This window comes from Vicugna pacos, chromosome 1 (genome assembly GCF_048564905.1).
Source record: "Vicugna pacos chromosome 1, VicPac4, whole genome shotgun sequence".
In the NCBI taxonomy this organism is placed as follows: Eukaryota; Metazoa; Chordata; class Mammalia; order Artiodactyla; family Camelidae; genus Vicugna; species Vicugna pacos.
In genome coordinates, this window is record NC_132987.1 from 82,842,875 (window position 1) to 82,859,761 (window position 16,887).

The 16,887-nt window shown below is 38.3% G+C and overlaps 1 protein-coding gene across 50 annotated transcripts in view; it reads left to right on the forward strand.

Moving 5' to 3' along the window:
• ABI3BP (ABI family member 3 binding protein) overlaps positions 1 to 16,887 on the forward strand; it is a 237,934-nt gene that overhangs the window by 101,110 nt on the left and 119,937 nt on the right. For 42 of the 50 annotated variants that reach the window (XM_072966334.1, XM_072966368.1, XM_072966340.1 and 39 more), the window contains exons 7-13: positions 5,246 to 5,294; positions 6,328 to 6,399; positions 6,983 to 7,075; positions 12,826 to 12,903; positions 14,764 to 14,838; positions 15,582 to 15,656; positions 16,495 to 16,566. In XM_072966334.1, the coding sequence (XP_072822435.1) occupies positions 5,246 to 5,294; positions 6,328 to 6,399; positions 6,983 to 7,075; positions 12,826 to 12,903; positions 14,764 to 14,838; positions 15,582 to 15,656; positions 16,495 to 16,566 (514 nt within the window). The remainder of the gene's footprint in view (positions 1 to 5,245; positions 5,295 to 6,327; positions 6,400 to 6,982; positions 7,076 to 12,825; positions 12,904 to 14,763; positions 14,839 to 15,581; positions 15,657 to 16,494; positions 16,567 to 16,887) is intronic. The other 8 variants (XM_072966367.1, XM_072966522.1, XM_072966478.1 and 5 more) reach the window with 4 other exon arrangements.

Sequence of the window (16,887 nt, forward strand, 5' to 3'; positions counted from 1 at the left end):
CTCTGAGACTGACCTTAGAAAGGAGTATCTCAAGAGATAGGAAATTAATTCCAGAATTTTAAGTAATAGACACCTGGAAAAATGTTTTTATTCATATGCACATGCTCACACCTCAAACTTACATGCAGCGAAACTCCTTAACACCTTCTAAAGAGAGATTCAAAATAGGGAAAACAGGCTATTCATTTTTAACAAATAAATAATATTTAGATTAAAAATTTGAATGTTAAGTACAGCCCCATCTTAAGCATCTGGTTATATTACGTATTGTAATTCTTGTTTCTAAGCATGCGTTCTGCAGGCCAGTCCCAGTACACTTGTGCCAAAGGACACTTAGCAGGGATCTCTTCTGATTGGTTAGTACCTTTGTTCTACTGCTTGTTAAATACTTTCAATATCACCCCTGCCTGTACCTCTAGAAAAAAATCAGGTGTGCATAAACAAAACCATGATTGTTTCTATACAAGTTTTATCACTTGAGATCCATGTAATTGAGGGGAAAAAAACACATGATAATTGTGCTATTTTCTTCATGTTGAGAATCAAGAGCACTCTTATCAAGATGAAACATAACGTTTATGATTAGGTTTTATTATTACTTAAAATTTAAAAAGGGATAATGACTAAGAGGATCTAGTTTTAATATATATATACATATATATCTGTATGCAAAAAACTGAGTTATCTAACTAGATCACTAACAATAAATTTTTGAATTACATAGCATTTATTAACAGGTATTTTTAGATATTAGCTTAATAATGATCTAATTAACTCAAGTCTCCTTACAATCAATGTTCCCCTCATATATTTCATCTATTTTCACCCTTCCATTTTTCCCATCAGAGATCCACCTGCCTTTCTAAGAAGCTGTGTCTATCATTTGCAAAAAGAGAAGTGGTATCAAATTTTAAAGTATTACAGTTAGCAGATAAGTGAATAGAGAGAAATACGGTCTGGTCCCTACTTCCACTCTAAGATTGTGTGCACTGAATACATCAGGTTTCCCACCCTTAGCAGTGAGTGTCCTAAACAGAAACTTGAGAATTTTATATCTAGACTAACAACATCACCAAAGACGTATGTCTGATTTCTCCCTAGCTGACCAGAAACATGAGACTTTTGCAAGTAGGATGTTAGATTCACTTTTAGTCAGATGTTAGATTGAATCAGTGTATTTCATAACTTTCGTTAGAACACCCTAAAAATGAATTAAAACCAGAATGTGACATTCCCAAGTTTTTCTCATGTGATTTAGCTCTTGAGTCATCGAAATTTGATTTTGAGCAACCCTTAGCCACTCCCCAAAAGACAGTTCTTTATCTCCGGGCCTGAAAATAAAGTTTAATCTACAATGGATATACTGATGCTACAAAAATACCACGCGGGTAAACCTGTAAAGAATAACCTGCAAAGAGTAGCATCCTGGTGTTATCACTGCTTTTGTGAAAGCTGATTTGCAAAATAACATCAGGAGGAAGTTAGTGTAACACAGGGTGAATCAAAAATCCCTCATACTGTGTGCTCACGGCTGCTGTGGTTATTTCTAGATGAGCGTAGGCTTTCCCTAGCCAGGACTGAAACGCAAGCTGAATTGATCATCAGCGGCATTTCCTTTTTACCACTGCAGCATCCTCCCTGCATTGTACCTCACCAAGTGGATACTCAGCCTCAACATCCCCAGAAAGAGGGTAAAAGTGAACCCCCTTAATCAATCACCCTGCTTGAGATGTAGCACAACCTGGGTTCTTAAGGGACAGAATATGTTGAAACTTAGGGGGGAAAAAACCCATCTCTTACAGGCTAGGAGGGAAGTAGGCTTGTTTCCTAACATACAGTCAACATTTAAAAAATAATTGCTGAAGGGAGAGATGAGAGTTGAGGAAGGAAGTGGTGATGGCTGTTTGCAGCAGGAATGGGTCAGCCAGCTGCAGAGAAAAGAGCCAGTAAGGAAATGACCTGAGAAAGAAAACATGGTCCGAGGGTGGTGTCCACGGGCAGCAGTGCTGTGCTGGGGCCGCCCCAGCCAAACTGTGCAGCAGCCTGTGTGTTGTGAGACTTTGCCTCACATCCCACCCCCATGCCCCACACCAGCTACTCGGAGACTCCTCTGCACGTTGATAGATGCTCGTAACAGCAAGCCCGGGACGGCAAAGAAAAGTTACTGGTACTTCTTTAAAAAAAAAACACTGTACATTAAACAGCTTAACGGAAATTGAGTTGTAATTGATTAAACATGTTCACTTAGAAATTATCACAATATTTTATTTCTCTGAGAGTTCAGGTAAAAGACATTTCCCTACCCTTTTATAAGAGGACTCAGGGATAGAATTCAGTGTGGGTTTCTTAGTGGGAATTTTAGAGACTTCAGCATAGACACTTTGGGCAGAAGGACTTTCCTGATGCCCTGTAAAAAATTCCTTACAGAGTGGCAGCTGCATGCTCATTAGTCCAGTCTTGGTGCATCTTTGGATTGTGGATTAGGCAAGAGAATAATTATAGGTCTAGAAAGAATTGGATTCTGCAGCTAAATGATGTCCTTAATTTTTGGCAGCACATACTGTACATATAGTCTTGTCATCATCTTGACAGAATACTGATCTGTACTCAAGAACTCGAACAGAAACTTAGTTCCATTCATGTGAAGAGTGAAATATTTTCCATTTGTTTCAGTCAAAAACTTGTTTAAAACAAATCATTACAGCAGAGGAAATAAGAATTGGGATAATGCAGTTCAAACTCAACACAGCAACACATAGGTGTTTCTACTAGAATGCAACGTGTCTGAAAAACATGACGTTTTGCAAAATGTGCATTAGATGGCGAACTCGTAGGGCAGATAGAGGACAAGCCATTCAAAACTCTGGAACTGTAGCCACAGCTCTAGCAAAAAATGATTATTCATACCTGGAAAGACAACCTGGCCCCTCTAGGAAGCATCTCCTGTGGAACTGGAGGTTGCCTCAACAGGGATTTTAAATTCTCAGAAAAGATAGCGACCATGTGTGGTAATCCTTTCACTGGGAGTAAGGTAGACACAGGAGGCAGTGCTATGGGCCTGACTGTCCCTTTCTGGGAAAGGGTCCTGTAAGCAAGTGCTCTTACTTAATTTTCTTATGGTAAAGCCAAGAGGTCCTCTGCCAGTGTGACATCAAAGCTGAACCCTTTTTTTTTCTTTCCTGCTAAAGGTTATACTTCTATAGTTACTATTCCCCCCATCCCTTGCCTGGGAAAAAATTGTGTATACATTATAATTCCTCTATTTCCCAATAGTGTGTGAGCTGTGCAGTACAGAAGCATATATAGTAGCTAAACAGACTGCTGATTGAAATAGCTTTCCCTAATTATAAATGTAATTTGTCCTTGTGAGGAATTTGGAAAGTACAGAAAATGAAATTAACATCAGCTTATAAGAAATAGCTACTGTTAAAAAAAAAACTATAATCTATTTCCTTCTGGTCTTTTGTCTCTACATATTTGTTACACACTTAGATTATACTATAAATATAAATTTGTACCCTTTATATTTATCTTATGCATATTTTCCCACCTTACTATATAGAGGTCAAAAATTTGAACCATAATTTATTTAACAAAACCTCTGCTTTTGGCGGATGAGGTTGTTTTACATGGTGGTAATAAACACATTTACACACAAATGATGACTGTATCTTTGATTAACCCCATAGGCTAGGTTGCTAAGTAGGAAATTACTGGGTGCCTTCATCCACTAGGGCTTCTATAAGGAAAATACCACAGCAACAAACGTTTACTTCTCACAGTTGTGGAGCCTGGGAGGTTCAAGATCAAGGAGCTGGCAGATTTGGTGTCTGGTGAGAGTTCGCCCCTGGCTCACAACCATCTTCTCGCTGTGTCCTTACGCGGCGGAAGCAGGGAGGGAGCTTTCTGGGGTCTGTTTCATAAGAGCGCTAATCCCATGGAAGAGGATTCCAAAGCCTTATGACTATTTACTTCCCAAAGGTCCCACTCCCAAATACCATCACACTGGGGGTTAAGTTTAACACATGCTTTGGTGGGGGGACAGAAACATTCAGTCTACAGCACTTGGTCAATATATGATGCAAGAAGTAAAAATACTTCTTTTAAAAAATAATCTGGTAAGAGTAAACTTTTTATATTTTGTGGGGTTTTTTTGTTTTGTTTTGTTTTGTTTTTAACATAAGGTCTTTAATACAAGAAGGAAAATAGCCAAGAGTAAGCATGGCATTGTGGCCCTTCTTTACTATGGGCCTATTGTTTATTAGAATGGAAGTATGTTAGCAAAGCTCTTTTTCTCTTATCTGTAAACACCTATGTGACTCAGTATCTCATTCTACACATCCTGGATTGTCAGCAGGTCTGGTGCCTGGACTGTCTGTATCATATACGTGGATTAAATCAAGTGACAAAACATCAGTGCCATGCTTATCCCTTTAACTCAATCTGTTTCTTCTCTATGTTTGCTGCCCTGCTCTTGTTCTGTTCCTGCCCCTCTCCCCTGGCTATCTTATCCTTGGCTCACATCATGTCTGGTGATGACTCCACTGTAAAGTTCACACTAAACAAGTCCCTAGTTCAAGTCGCTCTGTGACCTTAAAACTTCCCTTGGGACAGCTAAGGCAGTTTGGGAGAAGGAAGAATGCAGAGTCCTTGGAAATCTGCCCTTCCAGTTTTGAGGTCCTCTGGGCATAAATATGCACAGAATAGTAAAAAGCACAGGCGTTGGAAGTAGAAATGTTGGCTGTGAGTCTCAGCTCCGCCCCCTCGGACCAGGGAGCGCTTGGTGTCAGGAGCTCACGGTGCTTGTGTTGTCTGAAGTAGCAGCAGCCAGGAGGCACGGGCAAACACTGGATGTTAATTGGTTTTAAAAGACAATACTTAGCTTCGAATCTTTTTGAGGACTAATGTAAAGACAGAATTCGGCTGGGTCACATCTCAAATGAAGTGAAAATAAACTCGTAGTCAATCCAGAGGATTTAGTTTCTTTCCACTGCAGTTTGTAATTAAACTAAACTAATGGGAGTTTTGAAGAAACTGCTTCTGCCAAATCTTCAGACATTTACGGGGGAACCAAGTGAGTACAATAAAACAGAGGCAGATATGTACTAAAGCTCTTTCCAGCAACTGTTAAGCCAGTGTCATGGGAGACTTCATTGAGTACAAGAAAGGGCTACTTCCAATTCTTTGATTTATTTTTTTTTTAAGTTCACAGTAACTCAAAAGCTGACTCTTCCTCTCTTTTCAGCCATCGTACGTCCCAAGGAAATTAATCCCAGTAACAATCATCAAGCAAGGTAATCTGTGCGAGTCTGCTCTGGATATGTGTTCAGAACTGTTCTAATACACTTTTTGTTATTGTTGTTAATGCTGCTTTTTTTAAAATTGAAGTGTAGTTGATTTACAACATTATGTTAGTTTCATAATCTACTTTTTAACTGAGATAGTTACACATAGCATGTATTTTTTTCAACTTTTCTGATTATTTTTCAGGAAAAAAGTTGGAAGAAATCAGTAGGATCTAATAAATTAGAAGTTAACAGATAATTTTGACTTGTATACCAATGGGTCAAGTCTCAGCAAGGCATGTTGGTTAGACAAGTAGGACAAAATAGCCCTAACAAAGTATGAAATTGTAAAAAGCCAACTAAACATGTGTGGCTTTGTTCAGGACTAAGGTAACTTCCATCATTAATCATTAATAGGATATTTGAATTAATGAAATGGTAATGATTTAGTGGTCACGTTAGGGAAAGTAAAGAAATCCAAATTTGAAGAATAAGGTCTTATTTCATTTCAGTATACAGTCGGTTTTGTTTTGACTTCCCGTTTTTCAGATTATTAAAATGACTTCATTATTTCCAGAAAGTTTCTTGGTAGAAGAGATTGTGCACTTAAGATAGTTCTTCATTTTAAGAAAACACGATGTCCCAAGTGTATTCTCAGAATCGGATAATATTGGAATCATCCAAAGAGTCTTTGCTTTGAGAATATACATTTTCTAACTTTCATTTATTGGGTCATTTTGTGCTAGTTCTTTACCTGGAGGAGCCTAAGGGAGGGGAGTGGAGAAAGGAAATTTTCAGCTCATTAGAATGGAACATGATATGATGGAATAATAATGGCCTTTTGTTACTTGAAGGCACAGGTGTTAAGATATGCCTTCTAGTCCTTTCCTTGGCTGTGTAACCAGCCCAGTGAGTTCCTTTCTATTAAAAAGTTAGATCAGGGCCTCTGCAGTGCAGATGGCTTCACAATGTAAGCTTGTTACTGCTTCATGACGATTTCTTTTTTTTGCATTCACACTATTACCTTTTGATATTTCAACAGTGATTCAGAATGTCACTCACAAGGCCTCAACTAAATCCCCAGATAAGACTCCCTTCGGAGGAACAATACTGGGTGAGTTTATCTTGAAATCTACACCTACAATAAGCTAGTCAGGCTATTTTTTTTTGATAATTAGGCTCTTAACGGAATTTTGCACTGTGAGCGGTTCTGCTAAATTGATGTTGGTTCATTTCCTTTCAGTATTTAGCATCCTGGCTTGTGTGCATTCCAGGCTACGATCCAAGAGATGCTATCTCTATCATGGTGTGTTAGACAGCTCTAGCCTGTGCCTGGCGGGGACGCGGGTGCCTATCCTATCTGCCCCGCAGGGTTGTTGCAGTTATGCGGGTCTTTGTCATAGTGAACTGCTGTTTAAAAATTATCATTAATAACGGTGTTTGTTCACCACACATTTTAAGCAGCAAATTTACCATTTTTGAGTCTATGGGTTAAAAGCCAGAGTATTTTGGTACTTCAGTTCTGAATATGAAAAGATTCTGTTTAAAAGTTCCTGTCATATTTTTTCTGTCATTTTAAAGTTTGGAGTAAAACTGACTAAGGAAAATAACCACTGAAGTTCGTGGTTTCTAGTATCCGATGCTCTGAGCTTTGTGTCGTGACACATTTTCTTTTGTTTTATTCTATTTTCTTGCAGTCCACCTTGTTATTCCAGGTCTCAATGAAACCGTCGTAAAACTTCCTACCTCCATAATGTTCGAGATTTCAGATGCAATCAAGACACAATTAGGTAAGCAGCAAAGATCTATATTTGGACTTTGCAGTGACTGAGTACTAGCACTGATAGTTGTAGGATAGCCAAGGGATCTAGCAAGTAAGCTGTTTGGGGACCTCAAAGTAACAAGTAAGGAATAGGCATGTGCACAGTGAACAGGAATATAAAATGCTACAGTTACAGGAAAACAATACAACCATTCCTCAAAAGAATGAATATAGAATTACCATATTATACAGCAGTTCCACTTCCGGGTATATAACCAAAAGAAGCGGAAAACAAAAGTCTTAAAGAGATACTTGTACACCCATGTTCATAGCATTATTCACAACAGCTAAAATATGGAAGAAATCTAAGTGCCCATTAACAGATGAATGGATAAGCAAAATGTATATACACACAATGAAATACTATTCAGCCTTAAAAAAAAGGAAATTCTGACGTACACTACAATATGGATGAACTTTGAGGACATTGTGCCAAGTGCAATAAGCCAGTCACAAAGAATGTATGATTCCACTTGTATGAGGTACTAACTAGAGTGATCAATTCATAGAGACGGAAGGTATGATGATGGTTGCCAGGGACTGGAGGAGGAGGAGAATGGGGAGTTAGTGTTCTATGGTACAGAGTTTCAGTTTTACAAGATGAAACGAGTTCTGGAGATGGATGGTAGTGATGATTGCACAATATTCTGAACGTATTTAAAACCACTGAATTGCAAACTTAACAGTGAAGACTGTAAATCTTTTACCACAAAAATTGGAGGAAAAAAAAAAGGCGGACAGTTTGGAGTGTTGGAGGTTTTCATACAAATCCCATTCTGTGGGAAATGATTATTTTATATTTATGAAAGGAGAGTGAATATTTATCAGATTATCCAAAATACAGACATTCTGTAGGTATAAGAGTCCAACGGAGTAACTGTTATGAAAAATACTCATTGTGCTCTGCTATCAGGGGGCCACTAGATAGATGGTTTCAGTGAGAACTGATGTAAAGGTCAGGTCTGTTAGAATTATGTCCCTGGTATTGTTACTGCTTCCTACTTCAAGAAAGAACCTGATACGATTTTAGTGTTTAAAAAACATAACATTTGGAGGAAAAAAACAGCAAAACCCTTTAAAAGGAGCCCAGGAGACAATTGGGGTGGTCACTGCGCTACACTAGTTGCTGCATTTCAGTATCAAATTGGTGTGGATTCTCTCTGTAGCAGGAGATCACAAACTTGAGGAAGCACCAGAATTCCTGGAGGGCTTGTCACAGCAGACTGCTGGACTTACCCCGAGGTCACTGGTTCAGTAGGTCTAGGGTGGGCAGTGGGGCAGAGAGTTTCCATTTCTACCTAGTACTCAGGTGATACTGCTGGTCCAGAAACCACACTTTCTAAAATCTCTGGAGAACTTCTTGCGTGGGCCACTGATTAATATGGAAGAAGATGGCATGATGGGGTAGAAACTGAACAAGACTTAACAATGTTTTCCCTGAACTCGATGTACTGGCTAAGAACTTTGACACCTAAATGAATCTTCACATTTTATGGATGTGGAAACAAGTCTCTGTTTGGCAACATTCATTCAACAAATATTTATTAAGCATTACTTGGCGCCAGAACTGCAAATTGCCGGGAACATAATGTGGAGGTACCCAAACGCGGGACCTCTGCATCCAGGGACCTCAGACTTCATTTCTCGTCCCTCATTGGAGGTCTGACTTACTGGCTTGTCTGATGCTGGGACATCAGATTGTAAGAGTTTTAAAAGGTGAACTTTTAACATTCTCTTAAGCTGTTAATTTGCAAACTTCCTAGATGAAGGAGGAGCAAAGCCTTAAGTGGGTAGAAAAGCATGAATTAATAGACTATTAGACTTACACTTTGAGAAAATTTTTCAAAATTTATGCATCACTGTTTTATTAAGAGGTGAACATATTTGTTAATACATCCTTGTGATTTTGTGTCATTCTTACATTTTTACTGTAAAATACTCAACACCTGGTAGTGCTATGGTGAGTTATCTCCAGGAATGTAGAGAAACGATTCCAGGTTTCATTTCTTTAATTTGTTCCTCAGATCTGATCGCCTCCTGTGTAGCTGTAAAACCCTGAGACTCAACCCCACGTCACCTAATGCTGCTCTGCAGGCTAGGCAGCTTCCAAATGAAATCCCCTCAGTGAATTGATACTGGAAAAACGTGGGGCGAGAGGATGGCTGTGTCCCAGGGACACACCCCGCCAAGTGAGGGTCCTTGGCTTCATGCAGGAAAGAGTTCCAGAGCGAGCCACAGTTGAGTAAAGACAGATTTATTCAGAAAGATACATACTCCATAGACAGAGTGCAGGCTATTTCAGAAGGCAGGAGAAAAGCCACAAGGTGTGGGGGTTAGGTGCTCAGTTTAAAGTAAAAGTAGATACACACTCCATGCACAGAGTGCAGGCTGTCTTGGAAGGCGAGGGAGCGAGAGGCCACAAGTTGAGGTGTTACTAGTTTTTATGGGCTCGGTGGCTTTATATGCTAACAGGTAGGAGAATTATTCCAACTGCTTTTGGGGAAAGGACTGAGATTCTCAGCAGTTGGCCCACTTTTTGACCTTCTGTGGTTAGTTTCAGAGCTGTCATGGTGCCTGGGGGAGTGCCATTTACCATGAGGACTATTTCCATTTTTTTCCCTTTTTTTTTTGCAAAGTTCTACATACTACCTTAATACCAATCCAGCCTTTTTGTCTTCTTTAATTTAGAGAATTAAACAGATCGTTTTTTGGTTTGCTTTGCTTTTTGCTCTTATTATTCTGATATGATTCACTAAAGCTCCAGGATTAAATGTGATTTTAATGAAGACAAGTTCTGTGTGAATAGTAAATACTTGTTAAACTTTATTTCTCAGGACACACCTATCTTAAAATACCACATGGCAAATTTCTTACACATTGTAAAGACTAGTATGCCGTGTGTTTGAAAATGACCAGTAAATCCATCAAATATATCACCTTAGACTATGTTCACAATTTACATTTTAGATTTACTGGTTTTATGGAAAAAAATGTGAGCATCAACAGTTCTTTATACCAACAAAGGAGCAATAAACTTTCCTGAAATTATTTATCACTGCAATTCAGAAAAGCCCTATTTTGTGAGAGGTAAAGCCTAAAAATATCTTCCTTCCAGCAGGACCCAAAATGGGCCATTAAGAAATAAATAGGGTTTGTTCTAAGAACACATGGTGTGAATAATGAGAAGAATAAACAAGAAAGCTAATATTACACACATTTCCCAGAGACATAAAAAGGGTTTGCCAAAGCGAAGACTTAGCTTGCCAAAAATGAAAGGAAACAACTCTGTTGAAAAAAGGTACAGAAGAATCAGGGAGGAAAAGGGACTTCCTGGGTTTTAGGCTGTGTTCTGATGGCCTTTCTCTGCTGTTGCCAAGATGGCAGTTGTATGCAGTGGTGTTGATGAATACTCACGGCTTGATAGGAGTCATGAAGCGTCTCCATTCAATTATCTTCCCCTCCTACCAACTTCTCTGGTGTCTGAAATGCCATATTTAGAAACACCACCTACCTCTATAAGGAACTGGTGATGTGTAAAGAAGACAGGTATCCCTGGGAAAGGTAGTTGATCATTTTTCCTTCGTTAACAGCTTCATTTTAGGTGAGTGGGGTCACTGGCTAAGGGCATGCTTTGAACAGAAGGAGCTGAAGCAAAGCACACCAGAGAATTGTCTGCAAGTCTAGGATCTGGAGGTTAAAATAAATAATTTCCCCAAATAAATTCAGTAAATGACTACATGGTCCTGGTCAGCTAGGGAACCATGAAGAGTGTTGAATGTTATACAGAAAGGAGAGGTTTAGCAAAGATATCCTGAAGGAAAAGAGGACACTAAAAAAGAAGAGAGCATTAAAGGAAAACTTTCTGGTGCGAGGGAGATAGCTCAGTGGTAGAGCATGTGCTTAGCATGCATGAGGTTCTTGTTCAATACCCAGTGCCTCCATTAAAAAAACAAAGCAAACAAACAATCAAAAAAACCCTTCCTATGTACACGCTGAAAATAATAGAACCAGAGCTCATAAATATTTATAATCTGTTTTTCCCATGCTAACAATCACAATGGTTCTAAACCTAAGCTCTGACCACAAAAGAAGCAGGAAGAAAAATGTTGATAAAATTTAGCAATCTGAAAAATAGAATTTATCATAAAATGATACTAGATCTGTTTGTTTTTTTAGTTATTCCCAAAAAAGAGTCCCTTTTCTTTATGCCCTAAATCAGTTTGAACAATTTTAGTAAAAACCTCTGTGTGCAGACACGCTGTGCAGCTCCGCGTGCACAGGGATCAGAACACACACTCTGCTGGCGGCTGTGGCGAGTACGCTAGCACTTGTGCCTGTTTCTAGCATTTTCAGTCACTCTCGAAAATCGTTAGCTCTAGGACTCTCTTGTACGCTTCCATCATTCAGATTGAAAATTGATTTGCTTCTATCAACTTTGTAAAAGGGATGACTTTAGAATTCTTTTAGTCCATCAGAAGTAAATAAATATTTTGTGCCCATGTTAACTGAAAAGAAGAAAATAGACTTTTCAGCAGTGTTACAAAATCTGCATCCTCAAAGAACTTGGAGGGAACAGATGAGATCAGTAGTTCTCAACAGAGGGCGATTCTGTCCCCCAGGGGATATTTGGCAGTGTCTGGAGACATTTTTAGTTGTCAAGGCTGTGGAAGAGTGGAATCCAGTGGGTAAAGGTCAGAGATGCTGCTGAATATCCTACGGTTCACACGAAAGATCCCCCCCGCACCAATAAAAAATTATCCAGCCCGACACATTGGTAGTGCGAACATTGAGAAACCCAGGAAGTTCCTTACAGTCTAAGAAATCTTAAAAAAAAAAATCCCATCTGACAATAATCAGTTCAGGGCAAAATGATCAGGGTATCTCAAAGATGAATGAATTCTTTCATGCCACTAGACTGTTTCAAAATATTATAACTAGGTCATTCATTCAGTGTGCCAAAGAGCTGAATCCAGTTAATCCTAAATGCATTCTTTAAATGAAGAGTTATCTTGATTGTTAGGAAACCCTAGTAGAGAAATGTGCTTTCTTTGAAAAAGAATACCTAAATTTTAGAAGGACGTTTCCCGAATAGTTGTCAAAGAGGAAAAAAAAAACATTTTATTTTTTACACTTAATTCCCGTACCAGCCGAAAGAAAGATCTGTGTTAACATGTGGCTCAAATAAATAAACGGCCGATATTCTTTTCCCCACAAATATCTTCAAATAACTCAGTTTCCTATATGTGTTATTTATGTTTTTCTAGAACTTTAGTGTGATAACCTATTACATTTGTTACCATACATAATGGTAATTTCTATTCATTGACGTTTTTAAAGAAAATTAGGAATAACTGAAAATAAAATTCCAGGGAGTATTTGCTGTACAACTTTTGCCTTTGAGAAACTCTATTTACGAGTCAGAATTCTGACTTGAGAGTTACCCAAGTACTGTCTTGTGGGTTTTTTCCTTCATGCCAGTGCCAGCTTAGATCTTAAAGAATTATCTAGGGTTAATGAGAAGGAATTTTGAAGACTGTCGTCTACAAATACTAATCCCTGGTAGAAATGCGCAGTGAATGTATTGGCTGCCTGACTGGACGGGATAAGAGCAGAATAGATGTCTTGAAATAATCCGTTGCTTGATTGTTTCGAGTGAATTGGATTTGGACACTCTATTATGAAGACGTGAGGTAAACTGTTTGTTCTCTGGCTTTTTAGCTAAGAATGAAACCTTGGCATTGCCTGCTGAATCTAAAACGCCAGAGGTAGAAAAAATCCCAGCACGGCCCATAACAGGTAATGAGATCCCTGTGTTATTAACTTTGAAAAAGTAAATAATGTATTTTTTCAAATAGTAAATGATTGACAAGACTATTTTTTTTCAGTGAAGAACGTGTGGGAAATTCATTTTAATTATTAGCACACAACAATAGGGGATTCTAGATGCAAAATGAGCTATTGAATTATATAAGTAATACGTAATGTGGAAGCTGTATTTTTCACTGTAAGTGAAAGTTGTTACCTCAACATTCTGAAATATTTTTACACTAAAATGTAAAAACATGGTTTTGGTGTTTTCCTTTTATAAGAAGACATTAGACCATTTTTCATTTCTTCACTTTCACAAATGATTAGTTTAGCAAAATGCCGTTATCCCTCACAAATCCATGGTTTGATAAGTGTGAAAGTACCCTGGAATCGTTTAATAATAATGTCTCTTGAAGACTCACAATTTTTGTGTAGAAAATATATAATAGTTCAGTAAAAATCCTTTAAAGAATAAATGCAGTATGCATTTTCCCCATAGTTTATCAGCCGTTACTAACAAACATTCATCATTTCTTCTATGAATGAACTGCCTAAGTCCAGCCCACTGGGGACACATTATTCTCTGAACCACAGAGTTTTTGCCAGAGCAGTACCACCTCATCCAGTACTCTGTGAAACAAACATCTGGCAGGAAATCCCCCAGATCCACATTGAGCAAAGTAACTCCAATCTAAAGTGAATTTTTTAATCCATAAAGTTGCTGTGAACTGAAATATCAGTGATACTTACCTGTTACTAAACTCTTGGATTCATAACTGGTCCAGAGATGATAAAGACTGGTGGAGAAGTCAAATAACTTGATTTCAAGAAATAAAAATATTTCTGATGGAGTAAAAAGTTTACTTTTTACTAAACTAAACTAAACTAAACTAAAAAGTTTAGGCTACCTAAAGGAGAGAGATGACCTTCCATCCCCCACCTTCATGGGAGTAGGAGCAGAGGTAGTATCTGATGCTGGAATAATGTATCTGAAGGAAATTTCTGGGTAGGTTTCTGATTTCAATATAATTGGTCAATACCAAGAAAAGCAGAGGCATGACCCAGTGGAGAATCTATCAATTTTTTCCCAATTATCCTTTCTTCTCTTGGCACAGTATCTGATGGGAGAGTCTACAGATTTCTTAGTTTTCTGCCAGACTCTCCTCAGAATTTTCCACTTCAAAAACACTTAGGCGAACACCGTAACTTATTATTCATTGTTACTGTGTTTATTTCATGTCCTTCCCCTAAAAAATTCTGGTATCATGTAGCTCACAATTCATTCCAGATCTCAGTGATCCTGGTTCTTATTTCTCAAAAACTATTTACCTGCGGGTCATCTTTGCCTTTGAGTTAGCACTTGAAACAAACTTGTGTCTCAGCATTTGAATCCTTATCATTTCAACCCACTTCCAAGCTTTGCATGTTGACTGCAGTTGGTAAGAAAGAAATCTTAAAACGTAATACCCTTTTTTGCCCTGGGTCATTCTTTTATCTGACCAGTTATTAACTCATTTCGTAAATAATTACTATGTGCTTGCTTACTATACCCCAGACGTTGTGCTAAGACAGAGGAATTAAGTTATGATTAATCTGATAAGTGCTTCCATGGAGGTCAATTCTGTGTGCTTTTTGGAGCATGTGGAAATTGGACAAACCCAGAAAGGAAGGCTTGGGAGGAGTTTGGGCACTGGGGCAAGCCAGAGAGCCCTTAACTTAATTAACTTGAAGAGAATTGGTCTGTGCAAGTGTCAGCTTTAATTCCAAAGGACAACAAAAGTGCCTTATAGTCTTCAGTTGTGTCATCATTTTATCTTAATTTGTAAAGTTGTCTTTTTTACCTTTCAGTGACTCCTGAATCAGTTCCAAGAACCACTAAACCCACTGTGTCTAGTGCATTAGACATTTCAGAAACAACACTGGGTAATTCTAAGAACTTTTTTTTCTTCAAAAAAAAAAAAAAACCCCACCTCTCAACCCTCATAGAAAAGAAGAGTAACCCCAATGCCTTGGCTTTCCCACCCTCCCCACTTTTCTCCCCCATTACTGACAGTAGTTCATCTTCGTATTTCTTGGACCAATTCCATTAAAGAGTTAACAACATGTCTTGATCCTGGTGACTAATATCCTAGGAAGCTCTGGATGGTAGGTGCTAACTGCACACCCTTTTTACCAGTCCCTTGGGATGTCTAGAAAAACAGAATGTCAGGTTTCTAACTTACAAAGCCTGGAAAGGTGGAAGTCTTGACTATGTCCGTGCTTTCCATTTTGGTTGGCTTTTCCAAGTCCTGTGTGTACTAAACTTAAGGAGAATCCCCGAAAGTGTCCTGTCTTGTAATAAGAATTTCATGCCATGCAAGTTAGCTGCTTCTTGGCCCAAGAGAGTCTAACTTGCTTTATTCTCCCCTGAAAAAAAGGAACAGCATGTACGTATTGTGTTCAGTACTTGTGATGTTGATCTTCCATGCCACACCATGGCCATTTGAAGGTACACCTTCAAATTGTAACAACTATGTAAAACTTTTCCAGGGAAAGCCAGGTATTTGCATGAAAGGCATCAGCTGCCCAGTGCGCCCTCTGTTAGGAGCATGCCTACACCATACGGCTAAGCCACAGCATCAAATCCCGACTCACAGAGTCTCTAACTGAATTCTTCTTTATTGCAGCTCTCAGGGAAAGGACCCCCGAAACATCGCAGACTATTTTAATACCTAGGTTTGAATTCCCACTGAGCACTCTAGGTAAAAATTATTAAACAATGCAGCTTCTTTTTACCTTGGAAATTTTATGCATGGTTGAAAGAAGTCCTTAAGCTAATTCATTCAAATTTATCTCCTCACAGGAAAGAAGGCACACATGGCTTATAGAACAGTAAACTCCCCAACACCAAGCCCTTAAATGTTATAAAATCTTTATTTTATAATCTAGGATCCTTAAGAGTCCTTCTCTATGACAAATCCTTTGGTGATTTTCCTTTGGGGTGGTCATATTTTGATATTATATTTGATTCTCTTCATTCAAAAATCATTGTATCACTGAATAAATTATTTTCTGTATTTTTTCCTAAATGTCTTTTTACTCTACTGTTTCTCTTGAAAAAGAAGATACATTTATGATATTTCTGCAGACTGCTTCTTAGATTTTTTGGAATTTGAGTGCAATAGCAAAAAAGTTCTTGGGGGAGCTTAAATATAAAGCCATGTAGTTACTGAAATTTGATTTTTTAAAGCTCTTAGAGGGACATTTTCTGGTTCAGATTTATGTGGTTTAAATGAAACATATCTGAGAGTATACATACACATAGCTAAAGAAATTGGGACACTAGTTTAATAAGGGTAAAAAGAAGAGCCCAAACTCCTCAAATTTTGTGGCTTGATTATTAAAAATGTAAAAAGAAGCTTTCTCATATTATCCATCATTGAAACGCAGGAGTAAGAAGTAGATACTAACAGTCCCTTACCTTACCTGAGTAGCTTGCATTTTCATGTTTGTCTTCGGTTTTTGCAAGCTTGAGATTTTAGAAAGCTTTTCTCTTACTTGCTCTTCAAGTCGTAACATTTCTTATGTGTTTCATTGCAGCTCCAAAAAGGCTTCCAGAATTTCCTCAGGCAAAAACACCTTTCCCTTTTGAGAAACCTGGGGGAACCTTGGGTAATAACAGCACCCTAAGTCTGGTATTAGAAATGGGTGGTGATTGCTTCATTCTGTAGGACATGATTACTAGATTCTACCTCCGCACACCTCAGTGAGCTGATGAATTCAGTTAACTCAGCCAGACAAGTGGTTGATTTGATTAAAAAAACAAACAAACAAAAATCTATTGGCTTTTCTACAAATTCAGTAACAATCATCAGTCTGCTATTTCCATAATAGTTTTCTATCCTCAAAAAGATTGAGAGTATGACACCAAATTTTGGTCTCTCTCTAGTCACTACTCAAATGCTCTGGGAGCATATTGATTTCTTCCTGATG